This window comes from Panthera onca, chromosome D2, assembly GCF_046562875.1.
Source record: "Panthera onca isolate mPanOnc1 chromosome D2, mPanOnc1 haplotype 2, whole genome shotgun sequence".
Lineage (NCBI taxonomy): Eukaryota > Metazoa > Chordata > Mammalia > Carnivora > Felidae > Panthera > Panthera onca.
In genome coordinates this window covers 16,328,750-16,344,774 of record NC_138349.1, presented here as the reverse complement: position 1 = coordinate 16,344,774, position 16,025 = coordinate 16,328,750, and the positions used below count along the sequence as shown (strand labels likewise).

General features: G+C 44.4%; 1 protein-coding gene across 3 annotated transcripts in view; it reads right to left on the bottom strand.

Moving 5' to 3' along the window:
- The window catches only part of ABLIM1 (actin binding LIM protein 1), a 295,000-nt gene that overhangs the window by 201,450 nt on the left and 77,525 nt on the right, over positions 1 to 16,025 (bottom strand). The window contains exon 1 of one of the 3 annotated variants that reach the window (XM_060641411.3): positions 10,090 to 10,358. The exons of 1 other annotated variant lie outside the window; for it this stretch is intronic. In XM_060641411.3, coding sequence (XP_060497394.1) covers positions 10,090 to 10,147 — 58 coding nt within the window. In that variant the 5' untranslated portion in view covers positions 10,148 to 10,358. Of the gene's footprint in view, positions 1 to 9,249; positions 9,342 to 10,089; positions 10,359 to 16,025 lie in introns of those variants that run through there. One more of the 3 variants, XM_060641417.3, reaches the window with a different exon arrangement.

The window sequence follows — 16,025 nt, the reverse complement described above, 5'->3', positions numbered from 1 at the left end:
AGTTATTTAAGTCTATTTTTATTTTCATTAAAGATGAAATCCCTAGGGTCGTTTTTTAAAATTTATTGAAAAACAGGCATTGTGGACAAAAGTTCCCACAAATGTATTCAGAGGAAAAAAAATTTAAAGGTGAAGCAGCTTAGCTGGTTAGCAGATGTTGGTTTAGGAGGGGCATTCTATATGCCCCTTTGGCCTAAAAAGTAAGTGGAATAGTTACCATTTAAAATGTACACTGTAGCTATGAAAATCTTATACTCCTAGCCATTTCATATTTAGGGATTTGAGAGTTAATGAGAGAATAAACTTTACAATTAAACTTGGGTTCAAGGTCTGGGTCTGCCACTCACCGTGGTGTCGGACAAGATATTTCTGGAAGCGACAGTTTCCTCGTCTATAAAATGGGGATAATACTAGTGTGTCCATCCCAGAGTTGTTGAGACAATTAAATGAGATGATACGATATATAACCACTTGGCAATGCGTGTGCCACACAAGAGGCACTCAAAACATTTTAGCTATCTTAATTCTCGTTACTCTAAACGTGAATATGGGTGTGAATGATGCAGAAAAGCAACAAACAGAAAACTTTAAAGCCAGAAATTTATTAAAATGCTCTGAGGATCATAAAGAGACTAAAACCAAATATTCCTTCTTCATAAAGACAGAACATCTGCAAGTTTATTGGAAGGCTAGATCCTAGGAAGTTTCTTGGCATATCCTTGCCCTAATCCTTCTTGTAGCCTCTCTGTGGCTCTCCTGCTCTCTGAACACACAGCTCCCTCCACGGATCTCACATGATGGCGACGAATCCTCTTTATCTGCTTGGTGATAACCAGAGGTCCCCTGTGTCCCAGGGGGACCTAGGTATCCACAGTCATTGGAGAGCTGTCATCATTGGGTCGATGGCCCCATGTTGGTGCCACCCAGGCTGAAACCCACAGTGTCATAAAATAATACTGTGTGACAGCCACTTTTGTGCACATTTATTTACATACATTAGCTCTGGAACGCTTACCACGACATTATGCATTAAGTAAAGGTTTTCGCTTCCTGGGGCTGCCTTAAGAAAGTAGCACAAATTGAACTGCTTAAATGACAGAAATGTATTGTCTCACACTTCTGGAGGCCACAAGTCTGAGCTCAAGGTATCAGCAGGGCTGGTATCTTCTGAGAGCTGAGAGGGAGAATCTGTACCCAGCCTGGCCCTTGGTTCACGGTGGCCTCAGGTGTCCCTTGGCTTGTAAATGGCTTTCTCCTCCCTGAGGCTTCACATTGTTTAACCTCACTGTCTGTCTCTGTGTCCACACTTCCCATTTTTAGAAGCTCATCACACTGAATTAGGGCCCGCCCTAATGACCTCATCTGATCTTGACTATCTGCAAAGACCCTACAGCCAAATAGGGTTACATTCCCAGGTGGTAGGGGTTAGAACTCAACACCTTTTTTTTTTTAAGGTTTATCTTTGAGAGAGAGAGCATGAGCCGGGGAGGGGCAGACAGAGAGGGAGACACAGAATCTGAAGCAGGCTCCAGGATCCGAGCTGTCAGCACAGAGCCCGATGCGGGGCTTGAACGCATGAACTGCGAGATCATGACCCGAGCCAAAGTCAGATGCTTAGCTGACTGACTGAGCCACCCAGGCACCCCAAGAACTCAAAAACTTTTATAGGGTGACAATTCAACGCATAACACTAGGAAAGTGGCTGACGTAGCGGAAAGAGAACTCCCCAAGAAAAGAAGAAAAACATGTATATAAATGTATCTTACATAAAGATGTAAGATAATAATCAGTAACAGAGTAGACTTACATGATTGCGTTACCCTGGAAAATGGTGTTTTTCCAAGAAACTCACGGGATTTCAAGTTATTGTGTCCTCGAAACCTCCCGAGGTATTTCTTTTTAATTTTATCACCAACTTCAGGTATAAAGACTAGGAATGGAAAATTCTAAATCCTTTTTAAGGTGCAGTTTTATTTCAATCATCTGTATGTAAAATCAGGAGGGAGTTTATTTACCTGGGAAAAAGCCCTCTTATTTCTGAAGGAGACCGGTTGCGTCCCCCTGGGACCCACGGGCACGTCTGACATGCTGCGGTCCACTTGTCTACAGCTACTGCTGTCCTGTGAGCACCACAAAGGTGGGGGGGGGGGGGGCGCTTAAGCTTTTTCCTTGTGATGACTCCACGTCCTAGGACAGTGACTGCCATGAAGCGAGAGCTCAAAAATAAGTACAAAATGACTGAAATCGAACAATACGGTCCAGTCCCTGTCTTCCTTGTATATTTTGACATCTTCCACAGGGAAAGAAAAACCAAGAAGCACCCAAGAAAGTATGAAGCTTTGGGAAACACTTAACGGAATTAGACTCTTATTCAGGGGGCATTTCTTCTTCCCACCTTTCCAAAAGCTACACTCCAAGTTTCTGTATCTGGATTTAATGAGTGGAAATCTACCCAAGTACAGGCTACTGACAAGCTGAATGTAAATGAATAAACAGGTATTGAAGATTTTGAGAGAGGAAAAAAAAAAAACACAAAACAAAACACAAAACCCTTTATTTCCCACAATATTCTGAGATTTTTTTTCTATCTTCAAATACGGGAGAAAACATGAATATTGCTAAGTAAATGCTAAGTGAAATACAACCGTGGTGGGAAAATGCCCACTTGATTCCTGCATAGTCTTAACAGTTAAAAATAAATCATCTCTATTAATCCCCTTAGTTCCCTTCTACAAATCTAGGTCACATCGGTCAAATAAAATTTTCAAAATGGCATAAAGCCAAATCATTTTAATTAGGTATTCCTGTTACTTTCTTTCTAAACCTTCCCCCCCCCCCCCCCCATTCTCCAGCTGAAACAAAAACATTAACATTCTTGGTAAGCGTGTTTTCAAACCGGCTTTTAAAAGCAGAAATGATTTGTCACAAGTAGTAACACTGTTGAAAAGTGTGGCCTTTCACTCAGACTGGACCACATTAACCAGTTGGAAAATTTATCTATGGAATGACCAGACAGGTTTTACTGGCTTCTGTAAAGCATATCTTGCTAAGTTAAATTAATCTTTACGGCCTTTAAAATAGCTGTTCCTGGGGCGCCTGGGTGGCTCAGTCGGTTGAGCGTCCGACTTCGGCTCAGGTCACGATCTCGCACTCCGTGGGTTCGAGCCCCCCGTCGGGCTCTGTGCTGACAGCTCAGAGCCTGGAGCCTGTTTCAGATTCTGTGTCTCCCTCTCTCTCTGACCCTCCCCCGTTCATGCTTTGTCTCTCCCTGTCTCAAAAATAAATAAAACGTTAAAAAAAAGATTTAAAAAAAAAAAAAAAAAGAAGGTATGACAGATTGCATTAGTGACTCCAATGCGTCCCTCCTTGTGGCCAAGTCTTTTGCCACATCGGTTTCCGACGCCCGCTCACTTTGAGACTGGGCTCGCCCACGTGACTTGCTGGGGCCTGAAGAGGAAGGAGAATGTGCCCCAGCGCCAGTTCTGAACTTAGGCCGTAAGACGTCATGCGTGTCCGTGCTTGCTCTCTTGTCCTTCTCCGTCACTGAGATGAGGACATGACTGGGATAACCTGCTGATCCCAAGAGGAGGGGGAGGGACGCACGGAGCGGAGCCAGCTCCCAACGTGCAAGTTGGCCAAAGTGCCCACTAATTCCACTGAGAGCAGCTGGTCCTCGGCCTGCAGGCTCGCGAAACATAACAAATGATTGTTGCTTTAAGTTTCTGAATTTTGGAATGGTTCTGAAACAGCAATATGTAACTGATAGCAGTTTACCCTGTCTGAAAATCCTTGCTGCTAACACTGACGTTTCCTTGGAATCTTAAAGGCAAAAATGAGAAAGTTGCAATTTTCTTGGTGACCTGGTTTTTATGTGACTCTACTGTTAAAGGTAGGATACATCAATGTCTCTTGCCAGCCCAGTAACCAAAGATCAATAACCAGTCAATAAGATTTGGTGAGCTCCCACCATGTGCTCAGTACTGAGATGTCTGAAAGACATAAAAATCACAGTTTTTCATATCCATGACCTTACGATTCTGCTGTAGGAAAGACCATTAAATGTGAGGTAGTTAGAGCATCAGACAGGAACTGAGTGCCCAAATCTACACAATCTACATGGTTCAACATGGTGCTTTGATCATGTGCTTATCTCTGCATCTTCACGAAGCCCCAAAAAGAACAAGAGAGGAGGAACTGCAGACGAGATCTCAACGCAGCTCTGGACCCTAGAAACTCAATGAATGATAAATGTGAAGACGGGGAGGCTGTCGCTTAAGCTGAGGGGAGTGAAGTCAACTAGGGGCAAACCAGGAAGGGCCTGGATTGGGGGCACCAGACAACTGCTGAAGGCAGGATGAAGGATAAGACGGAGCAGACTTGACCGTCTTTGTGGGAAGGAGTTGAGCCCCCATTTCCCCTCCTCACCTTCTTTCTGCCTGGAGACTAATCCTCACAGGCGCCAGCCGAAGAGGACGTGAGATGCTGCGACAGGCTGGAAAGTCCTTTCCCCTGCGTGTGCAAATGGGGTAAGAGAGAGGGGGCTACCTATTTGAACTCTTTTTCGCTATTTCGTATGGTACTTAAATCCGTCTCTCTAAATAAGATGTTTTCATGGCCGTCTCTCGATACTGTTTTTTCATTGTCGACATTATCCGTTGATTTACTACAAACGCAAGGTTAGGATTAACTCTTCTCTACTCTTAACAATTGACAACGTCTGAAACACAAAGGCAAGAAATGGCACCCCCAACTTTTAAAAACCACGGTGTGTCCTGTGTCCAAAGAAACTACTGAAATCGATACACAAAGAGCTGAACTTAGGAACAGGGAGGGATGCGTCATCCCAGGAAGTCAGGCCAGAAACACGCTGGAATCCTTGGCTTTCATTCCTCTGTCTTCCGTTCATGGGAGAAGACACTATTTCATTTTTAAAACTAGGAGCATGAGTTACTTTGGTGAAAATAAAATAAATAAATATAACCAATAATCCTAGTTACCCCCTTGGTTTGGATGGTGGTCAAGGGAAGCTTTTGCCTTTCCTACACTGTTTGAGATGTTTACAGCAAAAGCTTCTGCTTGAACGATTTGCATAATTAAAAGTAAATAAAATAAAATGCACACATAAAAAATAAAACCAAACTAGAACCAAGGGCTTGGATTCCAAAGCACTATTCAACAAAATAAACAATTTGGAAGCACCTACATTTCTCAGGTGAAACTACAATCAGTAACCGTAGAAGTCAGTCATTATTATTTTTTTTTACATGTATTTATTTTTGATAGAGACAGAGCACAAGTGGGGGAGGGGCAGAGAGAGAGGGAGACACAGAATCCAAAGCAGGCTCCAGGCTCCGAGCTGCCAGCACAGAACCCGACGCGGGGCCCAAATTCACAAACCTCGAGACCATGACCTGAGCCGAAGTCGGACACTCAACTGACTGAGCCACCCAGGCGCTCCATAAGTCATTCATTATTACATGCAGGGCATTGTATTGTGGGTTTTATGAACATAAACATCCTCGTTTAATGCCCACAATCTTATAAAGCAGGTAGTACTATTAGCTCCATTTTATAGAGGTGCAGACTGAGGCTTGGAGAAATTAAGACATTGCTCAAGATAGTAGGTATCCAAGCCATGATGGGAACCACATCTCTCTGTCCCTAGAGCTCAAGAGCTTGACACTGTGTCCAGAAGTAACCTGCTTTCCTTCTGCAACTCCAAAATTATAGGTTTACGCTAGAAAAAATAACCTGGAAATTCAAAGAATACCACTTTTTAGGAAGGGGACAATAAGTCCCCAATCCTTGCGGCACTGGCAGTAATGATGGGCACAGATGGTCCCTGAGAACAAGAGGCAAACTTCCCCCGTGCTAGAGCCATGGTGAGAAGAGATCTGTGGTCAGGTGGTGGCCCTTAAAACCACTGGACTCATCTCTATCCCAGAGAACCCCTGGGCCTTCCCAGGATCCGAATCTCCTTAGGTGACTCCCTCCCCTTTCGTCTTATATTCCAACACTTGCATTCTTCACCCTAATCAGGTACTTGTTAATTTATCATGTAGGTTAGGTGCCCAGCTCATCTCTGGCTCATAATGCCAGTGGTCCTTCCAAGGGTATAGATTCTGAATGACCGAGATTTATCCTGCACAGTACCTAGCTCCTAGCACAGTGCCTGCCACCTGCTGAGAGATGCTTAGTAAATTAATGATAACACAGAGAACATTAAAGACCTGCTTTCCTGCCAAGTCCAGGGAGGGCTCAATGACACATCAGTAGACCCTCCTCGAGAAGGAAGAGCTACCAATTAGAGAGAAACTATTACAGCGAGAGTTCCTTTAAAGTTGAAAAAAAAAAAAAAAAAGAAAGAAAGGAGACATGGGTGGGGCCAAGAGCCTCAAAAGTAAAATGGCTAATTAAATTCATGAATCTGTACACCCATCTGAGGGTTCACATAGCCAACAACACCTGATATAGGAAAAATAGGGGAAACAGACCATTTGAGTCACTTAAAAATAGTCCAGAGATGTGCCTTCCACAAAATAATACACCCCACTAACACAGTGACCTTTTTTCTAAGAACACGGTGCAGCCCAGTTCACCTTCTAGCTCTCTCTACCACTTTAATCCATGTGTCAGCATGAGGTATGATTCCCGTGAAAAGTATTAGAAAGAAGAGTAATACCAGGCTCAGGGAGTTTCTATTCCATTAAGATCTTCAAGATACGTGGTCTTCAAGGGCGGTCAAGGTAATGTGGTCCAGTCAGAAGCTAGGGAGCCTGCAAGCATCGAGTGCAGAGGGGGAGGAGAGACAGGGACAAGACCTCTCAAGGCCCATTCTGTTGTCGACTGTTCCATGAAAACCCAATCGCCAGTGTTCCTGCAGCCCGCTCCCACTGCTGGGGCACGTCCCTGGCAATGTCATGCTCTAACTGACCCACTGGTCACCGACCTTGGCAGAGCTCATTTGCTGTGGCAGCTGTAACTGCCTCTTAAAGCAGAAAAACCTGTCCAGCATTCCACCCTCTCAGATGAAATCTCAGAGGCGTGTTCATCAGCACGTTCCCCTTTCCCCCCTTTTTGGAAAGGAATGGCATTTAGAGACAGGCCCTGCAAAATCCCAATGTTCTGAATTGATATCCTGACTACCACCCCAACCTTTAAAATATGTTACAATGGAGAGGTACATGTCAACAAACAGATCTTTTAAAAGATTTAATTTCTAAGTCATCTCTAACCCAACATGGGGCTCAAACCAAACCCACAACCCCCAAATCAAGAATCACATGCTCCCCTGGCTGAGCCAGCCAAGTGCCCCAATGGTTAGATTTTAATATAAAAGAGAAGGCTGGGTGTCTCCAATGCCTAAAGTACTATTAATTGTATGCAAACACCAGCTGTAAGCGTATCGTTTAGAGCAGAAGGTAGTAAATCAAGTCATCTAACTAGCTAATGCTTTTAAGGTGTGCCAGGAGAGAAAGGACAGGATGAGGTACTCTTATTAAAGAGGGATGGGTGGGCAGGGAAAGCTTTGTTAAAACTTTAAAGCATCAGGGAGGGATCCAGCTACAAGAATAAGAGACAAAATTTAAGCATGGTTAAACTTGTTCATTACATAGCCATTCAGAATATCCTTCTCTTTAAAGAACAGGTAATTAAAATATATTATCAATTTTCCCAATGGAGAATACTTTTAAAACAATGCAGAGTAGTGAAACTCCTTCTGTTTCAAACATAAGGTGTGCCTGTTTTTGAGTCTCAGAATAATCTGCCAACCTTCCAATTTAATTATGACCGAGATTCAAGTCAACTGTTGAGTGTTCTAGAGATACACTTTCTGTAAATTCCAGCTGGCAGCCAGTGGAAAGACTCCAAATCCCTTAAAAATATGCCATGGAGTGGAAAGAGAGTAGTCAAAAAAAGGAAAAAAGAAATGAAATTCTTTTGAAGAAATTTCTTCCCCCCACCCCTCCCGCCAGTTTGACCTCAAAAAATATAATCAGATATATGGCTCACTCTGTTTACTTATAATCTCTCTATCACGTAAGATTTTCTAAAACCTGCCCTATCTTTCCTGGAAATCAAAACTAACATCCACTCTTCTTCCAGTCCAGGGAAAACAGAGGGCTTCAAGTTTATTCAAAATAGAGACATGCAGACATCTTGAGATATTCTCATTTTATCCCTTTCGCTTAGGAGAAGGGATAGAATCCTAGTTTCCAACTCTGAATACTAGTAATACATTAATACTCATTAATATGCACGGTATCATCATTAGCGTTTAGATTCTATCTTTGAGGAGAGCCCAGAGATTACCCAAGAATTTAGGGGCCTTTTGTGACATCAGGTGATGTCACCCTTCAGAAAGAATAAGGGGGAACTAGTTTCGGCACAGCTGGCTTACCGCCCGCTGTCAGCTTTAAACGTTCTTATTCTGATGTGTGTCTACTTTTGTCTTCCCAGGAAAGGTCTAAGGCAGGTCAATAAAGAATATGAAACATTTCCAGATTTTTAAGTCAGCGCCGTCTTTCAAAATAATGTTCATTTGCCGGAGAAAGTTTCGCGGCACAAGAAGCCAGCACGAACACTTCATCACGTATAGAGTGTGCCAACCTGCGGTCCCTGTGTGTGTCTCAACAAGCGTGTACTTGTGAAGTGCAACGTAGCCGGGCTCCCCGGTCCCACCTGTCCTGGGTAGGAAGGCAAACCCGAGCTCACTGGAGGGCCTGGTAAACCGAGAAGAGCAGCGTGATCAGTGATCACAAGTGAAGGTGGGAGGGTCCAGGGCGTATCTGCCTTCCACGGATTTACCCACCAGCCTATTCGCCAGAAGCCAAAATAAGTCACCATCCCTTATCTTAAGGGGTCCAGCATCAAAAGAAGCATCAAATGAATCGACACAGTCTGCTGGTTTCGATGGAGCAGCCTACAAGATTGTGTCGGGCCGCCTCTGAAGTTAGGGTGTTGTCTCCCAGTCCCTGGCGAAGCTGATCAGGATAAGCTGGGTCACCCCTGAAGCCAGCCTCACCAGGGAACAAACTCCCACAAAACACAACTGTAAGGGGAAGCTTTCTAGAGATGGCCTCCAAAATCAAAGCACCTACGTGCCTCAGGCAGGGGCAGAAAAACTGCTTCATAAAAAGGAAAGAATTCATCTCAAAGCTAGGTTAACACAGAAGTATTGTCATGGAAATGGATTATAAAAGAAAAAGAGAGTACAGGAGCAGAAAGGGGAATCACAGATTTACTCACAGTCACTAAGGGCTCTTTTTAAAGTGCTCCGGGCACCTGGGTTGGCTCAGTCTTCAAGCGTTCTATCAGGTCATGATCTCGAGCCCTGTGCTGCCAGCTTGGAGCCTGGAGCCTGCCTCAGATTCTGTGTCTCCCTCCTCCTCTGCCCCTCCCCTCCTCACGCTCTGTCACTCTCTTCTCTCTCTCTCTCTCTCTCTCAAAATTAAATAAACATAAAAAAAATTTTTTTTAATAAAAAAATAATGCGCTTCAACAAACCAATCTAAAGTTAATTTAATTTAGCTGGATTCCTGCTACAAAATACTCATGTTGGTTGTAAAACCCCATTATATTAATAATATCTTTAAATATGCTGATATATATGTATTTTATACAAAAACATGTTATGCACATAAACAAAGTATTAACGTATTATAATAAGCATAAAACTATTTTAACCAATGGAAATGTCCCTGAATCTCTCCCTTATTTTTTTACTTTTCTTTTAATATTTATTTATTTTGAGAGAGAGAGACAGAGAGAGTATGTGCGCGCGCGCGCACACACACACACGCGCGCGCACACACACACACACACACACACACACACACACACACACGAGTGAGCGGGGGATGGGGCAGAGAGGGAGGGCGAGAGAATCCCAAGCAGGCTCTGTGCTGCCAGCAGGGTTCAAAGCGGGGCTCGATCCCGCAAACCTGTGAGATCATGACCTGAGCCAAACCAAGAGTGGGACACTTCACTGACTGAGCCACCCAGACGCCCCTGTCCCCATCTCTAAAGATGTGGTCTACCCCAGGCGGCACATGTGGCCAGGTTTACAAAATGAACAGTCAAACAAACCTTGGTTGTCTTCAACCGTTTGATGAGGATCCATGAACTCAGTCTGCTCCCAGGTCATTTACATGCACAAACCTTAGAGCTAAGATTTCAGCTTTTCTTCGCAAGGTGGCTGGGCACACGGAAGGACTACATCCACTCCTCAAAGGAAAGGCTGGCGCCCTGGCGTTCCTCCCAGGAGTTCGTGGGCTGAACTGGACTCCAGAGAGGGGTGTGCCATCCAGAGGGTGTGCCGCAGCCAGCTCAGGAAGAACGAGAAGTTTCCTGCAGGATTCTAGCTCCTTCCTCCCATACAGAATCCTCACCCCCTTCTCCCTGCTCTGTCTCCTACCAATTCTAAAGACAAGTCTTAAGAACACATCCATTCACCTGAAATCACACCTGCAGAAAACCATCCTTCCTGGGAAGCCACCATTAAAACACGCCCGGAATAGTCCTCGGATTTTCCTCCACTCTGCACAATCCAGAATCCAGATTTTGGTCCCCGTCATTTCACAATAACTCAAACACAGGAGGCCAAGAGAGAAAAGATTGATCTTCCCAAGCCTTCTGCCTTCTTTTTTCACTTAATGAATTATTATCTCACCAGATGGGCTCTTACTGCTTTTTTTTTTTAAATACAAGGATTTAACAAAAATACTATAACTCCGGGGGGTTCCTTTTACTAGCAGCCTGACTATTCCTCATGGCTTTGGATGTTGTTCCCTGATAAAACACTGGTATGAGGCAAGCCATGGACTTTGAGCCTGTTTATATTAGGTACAGGCTGTCTGAAAACAATGACCTCATCCGGAAAGGCTCAGGAAAGAGGCATTTTTCCCTTCAGTCCAGAATGCGCTGATGCTGGGTTGGATTACCTGCCACCCACAGTCCAGCCTTTTTTGAACACCAGGGCTTTTGCAAAATGGAAACGTTATGAGGAGACAGTTTAAATGGAAAAAGACACTTCGGATAAATATCCCCAGCGTAGGATACATTTACGGGGCTACGAGGAAGGAAACTGGCCTAATTGTTTTAAGCGTGAGGGTAAACATTTAATAACGGTCATAAAGACACAGGCACCAGCACCCATTCTGAGATATCAGGTTAATCGAAAGCCCATAATCTATCCACCGGAAGGAAAGACCACAGGATCACTTGTTTCAATGCAAAGTTTGATTAACTGCACGTCCCCAGCTTACTTTCTTCCTTGTGTAGGTGGCTTTTTGGTTTTGTTTTGAAACGGCTCTGGAGATAGCCATGCTCCTGGATTACCCCATCGGCCCTCCTCCTAGTCCAGGCCACTGCCTGGAACTCTGTGCCTTTGATAATGTCCTCCTGACTTGGCCGAAGCACCAGGCGCCCGACACGGTATCACAACTGGACCACTCTTCGATAAAATGCTTGGCATCTGCAGAGCTGACTTCTGTCAGCTGCTGCCGAAAGGCCAGTCACATTGATTGAAATCTTCTGATTATGCCTAATGCCTAACATTCTCATGACTGTGATTTCATGCTTCACCCGAATGTTTTTTTGGTGAGTGTCTTGGGATTCTACCAAATGATGGAACAAAAGTCTTTCATGACTGCATAAAAAAAATTTTTTTAATGTTTATTTTTGAGAGAGAGAGAGAGAGAGAGACCGAGACCAAGGGAGGGGCAGAGAGAGGGAGGCACAGAATCCGAAGCAGGCTCCAGGCTCCGAGCTGTTGGCACAGAGCCAGACGCGGGGCTCGAACTCACAGACCACGAGATCATGACCTGAGCCGAAGTTGGACGCTTAACGGACTGAGCCACCCAGGTGCCCCACGACTACATGTTTTTCTTTTTTAAATAAGCTTTATTTCAAATGTAATGGAAGCTGGTTTTTTCTACTCCCTTGAAATCTCAGATTCTGATTCCTACTGGATTTTAAAGGAAAGGGGGGAGGAGAAACCATGTGTACTGGGCGACCTGTTTTCTGGGGCCAAACCGGACTCTAGTTGAAAGCAACTTGCATGGGTTCTTTCCTTTTTGTAACGCAAGGCTGGCCGGGGGTGGGGGGCAATCCAGTATTGAAACTTTGGCGTTTTGAACAGTTAGCCCATAAAGTAGCTCCTTCTAAGCCATGAACCCCCCAGATTTGGCTTCCGTTAGTTGTGATTTATTAGAATCCAGAAACCAATTGCTTAAAAACTATTTAAAATGTTCAACAACAGGGGAGCCTGGGTGGCTCAGTTGATTAAGCGTCTGACTTTTGGTTTCGGCTTAGGTACTGATTTTGCAGTTTCGTGGGTCCGAGCCCTGTGCTGGCAGCACGGAGCCTGCTTGGGATTCTCTGCCTCTCTGCCCCTCCCCCACTCGCACTTGTCTCTGTCTCTCTCAAGGTAAACAAATAAACTGAAAACATAATAAGAAACTAAAACGCACGATTTTCTAATTAACATGGCAACAGTACTTCTATAAGGTCATTTCAAGATCAGAGATACTGCTGTGTGTTCTTTTCCTTGTATCAGTCATTTAGGAACCTGGAGTACAAGTGTCTCCCTCAGAACCCCTCGAAACTCTTCCCAGGAAAGCGGTCATCAGTCAGCAAAATTAGTAAGTAAAAAACGCTTTAATTTGCGTATTCACCTACAGTCAAGAAATGCTTGATTGTGCATCGTTAGACAGGTTTCTTAACCACAGGACTTCTCAGAGACATTAATAGGCATGTGTGCCTTGTTAACTCTGTAAGAGAAGAATAAGGTAAGAAGCATTTCCTAAATTTATTTGGCCAGAGAACCTTAACCCCGGCACAAATCATAACTTAGCACAACACGCCGTTCATAGGAAGAATGCTAGATGGGATTTTGGAGATCACTCACTTCGTAGCATCAGAGATGAGAAATCTGAAAGCCAGAGGCATTTAGGGACTTTCTCAAGGCTGCAGAGAATGTACAAGCAGGTCAGTTCTGCCTGGGAATGTTCAGTTCTGCTGTCTGGGGGGCTTCAACGGGCCACAGTGCCTGGCTCCGTCTGCAGGGAAGGTGCGGTCCCCAGCCATGCTACCACGCTCTGGTGACAGAGATGCCCATGTTCTTAGGCAAACAGGACATCTGACAACAGATCACGTTAAAAGACCTGGCCAAGGAGATGAGGCCTACCATAATACGATTTACGACGAGAGCTGAGAGAGAAAAATAGCGGTTATCGGGAGCAAAACCTTCACGGGGCCCTGACCTCACCTTTCAAACTCAGCAGAAGAGAAAGAAACATACGGCAAATTGAATTCCATACGAAAGCTGATTCCGTTGGGAAAGACGCAAACTACATTTCTTCAAAGGTCGTATTCAATAAGGAAGAAGGCCCTTCCAGACCCTAACTAGAAAGGCATAGGGAAAAAAAGTTAAGAACACTTGTCATTTCCCTTAGCTTGGATTCTGATGATAACTCTGTTAGCAGCCCGGAGAGCTGGCGCCATTCCAAGCTCAGCGATGTGACTCCGTTGGAAGGATCAACTTTAAGAACTAAAAGAAGCCGCTGTTCGCTCAGCTCTTAAACACAAAGCGCTCTTGCTGGTGGCTGAATCTAGAAATGGTCTTGACATCACACGGCTGTCTCTGTGCTATCACGCCTAGTTTCTGCTTATGATCTCCAGGTGGATCCCATGTAATGATCGTCAGGACGGGAAATGAAATTTTACGGGCTTTACTAAAATAATATCAACGCAGATTACATATGGTCATGTCTATCAGCTTTGTAAATTGCAGATAGAACAGCCTCATCACTAGTCATAGCTCACATTTACTGAGCTCACTCTCTGCAGGCACTGAACAGAGACTCCCTCACGGATTTCTTCTAACTCTCCGAGGCAGGGCCCGTTACCATCTCCATCTCAAAGATGAGGCAACTGAAGCCGAGAGAAGTTCAAGAAATTGTCCAAGGTCACCACTCCCCCCATCGTGAGAGACACAGCTGGGGCTTGGGCACAAGGATTCTGAATCAGAGGCCATGCTCCGGATGCTAAAAATTTCCTCACAAATCCTAAAACAGCTCAGGGGGGGGGGGGGGGGGGAGGGGGATCATTACATCAGAGAAAATGCCAAGCCATCTCCACACCTGAAATTATGAAGGGTTGATCCAAAACACGAGTTTAGCACTAGAAGAGTTAGCATAAACCCAATGGCTGCTAATGCTTTTTTGCAAAAAGTCTAAATATGGAAAAACGTGTGTGGTGGGGAACGGGGGACAGGGAGGAGGGGCATTCTTATTATGGATGTTGAAAGAATCATTTTTCTGAGCCATCTTCTGTTTTCATGAGATTCTCCTGAACTAATCTCATTCACAAAGAGACCCAGCCGATGGCTGGCGCTGGTCTCCGCTAAGGCTGCGGTGAGGGGAGAACCATCATGGCAGACTGCTCCCCACACCTTATGCCCATTAGCCTTCCATGTTCAGGTTGGAGTTGCCAACCAACACCACTAGACCAGGGGGAGGCAGAAGACCCAAATTCTTGACCTGGCTGTATTGCTAACTCACCAACGATCCTGGGCAAATCACCAAGCTGTCTTCTAAGTCTAGAAAGCGGGCCGCTAATAACCTGGTCTATCTCCTGGTCTATCTACATCAGAAGATGTGAGAGCTGACAGAGTTTGCCCATATTTTCTGTCAGCTTTTTCTTCTCTCCTTTCTCTCTCCTCCTTCCTCCCTCTCTTTCTTTTTCTCTTTTTATTTTCCCTTTCTTTATTCCTTTTTTTTGGGGGGGGGGCCACTATTTGTCAAAAAGGATTTGAGACGAAATCTCCAGCACACAGACTCTGGAGTCCCCACATGAAACAATACGCTGGATGGGACAGGGTAGTTAGTACGTGGGGCTCCGTCACCTGACCTTCTGCTTATCCCAATCACTGCGTGACGATGCCTCCTAACATCTGCTGCCACGACCCCGAAATGGGGCCGCTATCTTCCTAATGGTTATTCTGTCCCAGGGACTATGATAAGCATTTCTCACGTGCCTCTCTCAGTTTTTTCCTCACAGCAACCTTAGAAGGTAAGGACTTAGAAGACGGGTGTTACTAATTCCTCTTTAACAGATGAGAAAATGAAGCCGAGAGAGAAAGTAATTTTTCTCAAGACTGCGTATAGGCAGAAGATCAGGGACTATAGTGAGATGTGATGCAATGACTCAGTCTGAACTTCTTTCAGCCTTCTCCCCGTTGTCCTGCTGAAAAAATCCACAATTACCACCTAACCAATATCAAGGATGTTGTTCATGCAAACCTTTTCTTTTTTTTTTCTTGATAAAGAAATATTCAATTTATTAAGGTTACAAATATTTCAATGGAGTTCTTCCTTTTTTATTGTATTTTATTTTTTACTTTTTAAAATTTACATCCAAATCAGCGTATCGTGCAACAATGATTTCAGGAGTAGATTCCTTAGTGCCTCTGACCCATTTAGCCCATCCCCCCTGCACAACCCCTCCAGCAATGCTCAGTTTGTTCTCCATATTTATAAGTCTCTTCTGTTTTGTCCCCCTCCCTGTTTTTATATTATTTTTGTTTCCCTTCCCTTATGTTCATCTGTTTTGTCTCTTAAAGTCCTCATATGAGTTAAGTCATATGATTTTTGTCTTTCTCTGACTAATTTCACTTAGCATAATACCCTCCAGTTCCATCCACATAGTTGCAAATGGCAAGATTTCACTCTTTTTGATTGCCGAGTAATACTCCATTGTATATATATACCACATCTTCTTTATCCATTCATCCATCGAGAGACATTTGGGCCCTTTCCATACTTTGGCTATTGTCGATAGTGCTGCTATAAACATGGGGGTGCATGTGTCCCTTCGAAACAGCACACCTGTATCCCGTGGATAAATGCCTAGCAGTGCCATTGCTGGGTCGTCGGGTGGTTCTATTTTTAGTTTTTTGAGGAACCTCCATACTGTTTTCCAGAGCGGCTGCACCAGCTTGCATTGCCACCAACAACGCAAAA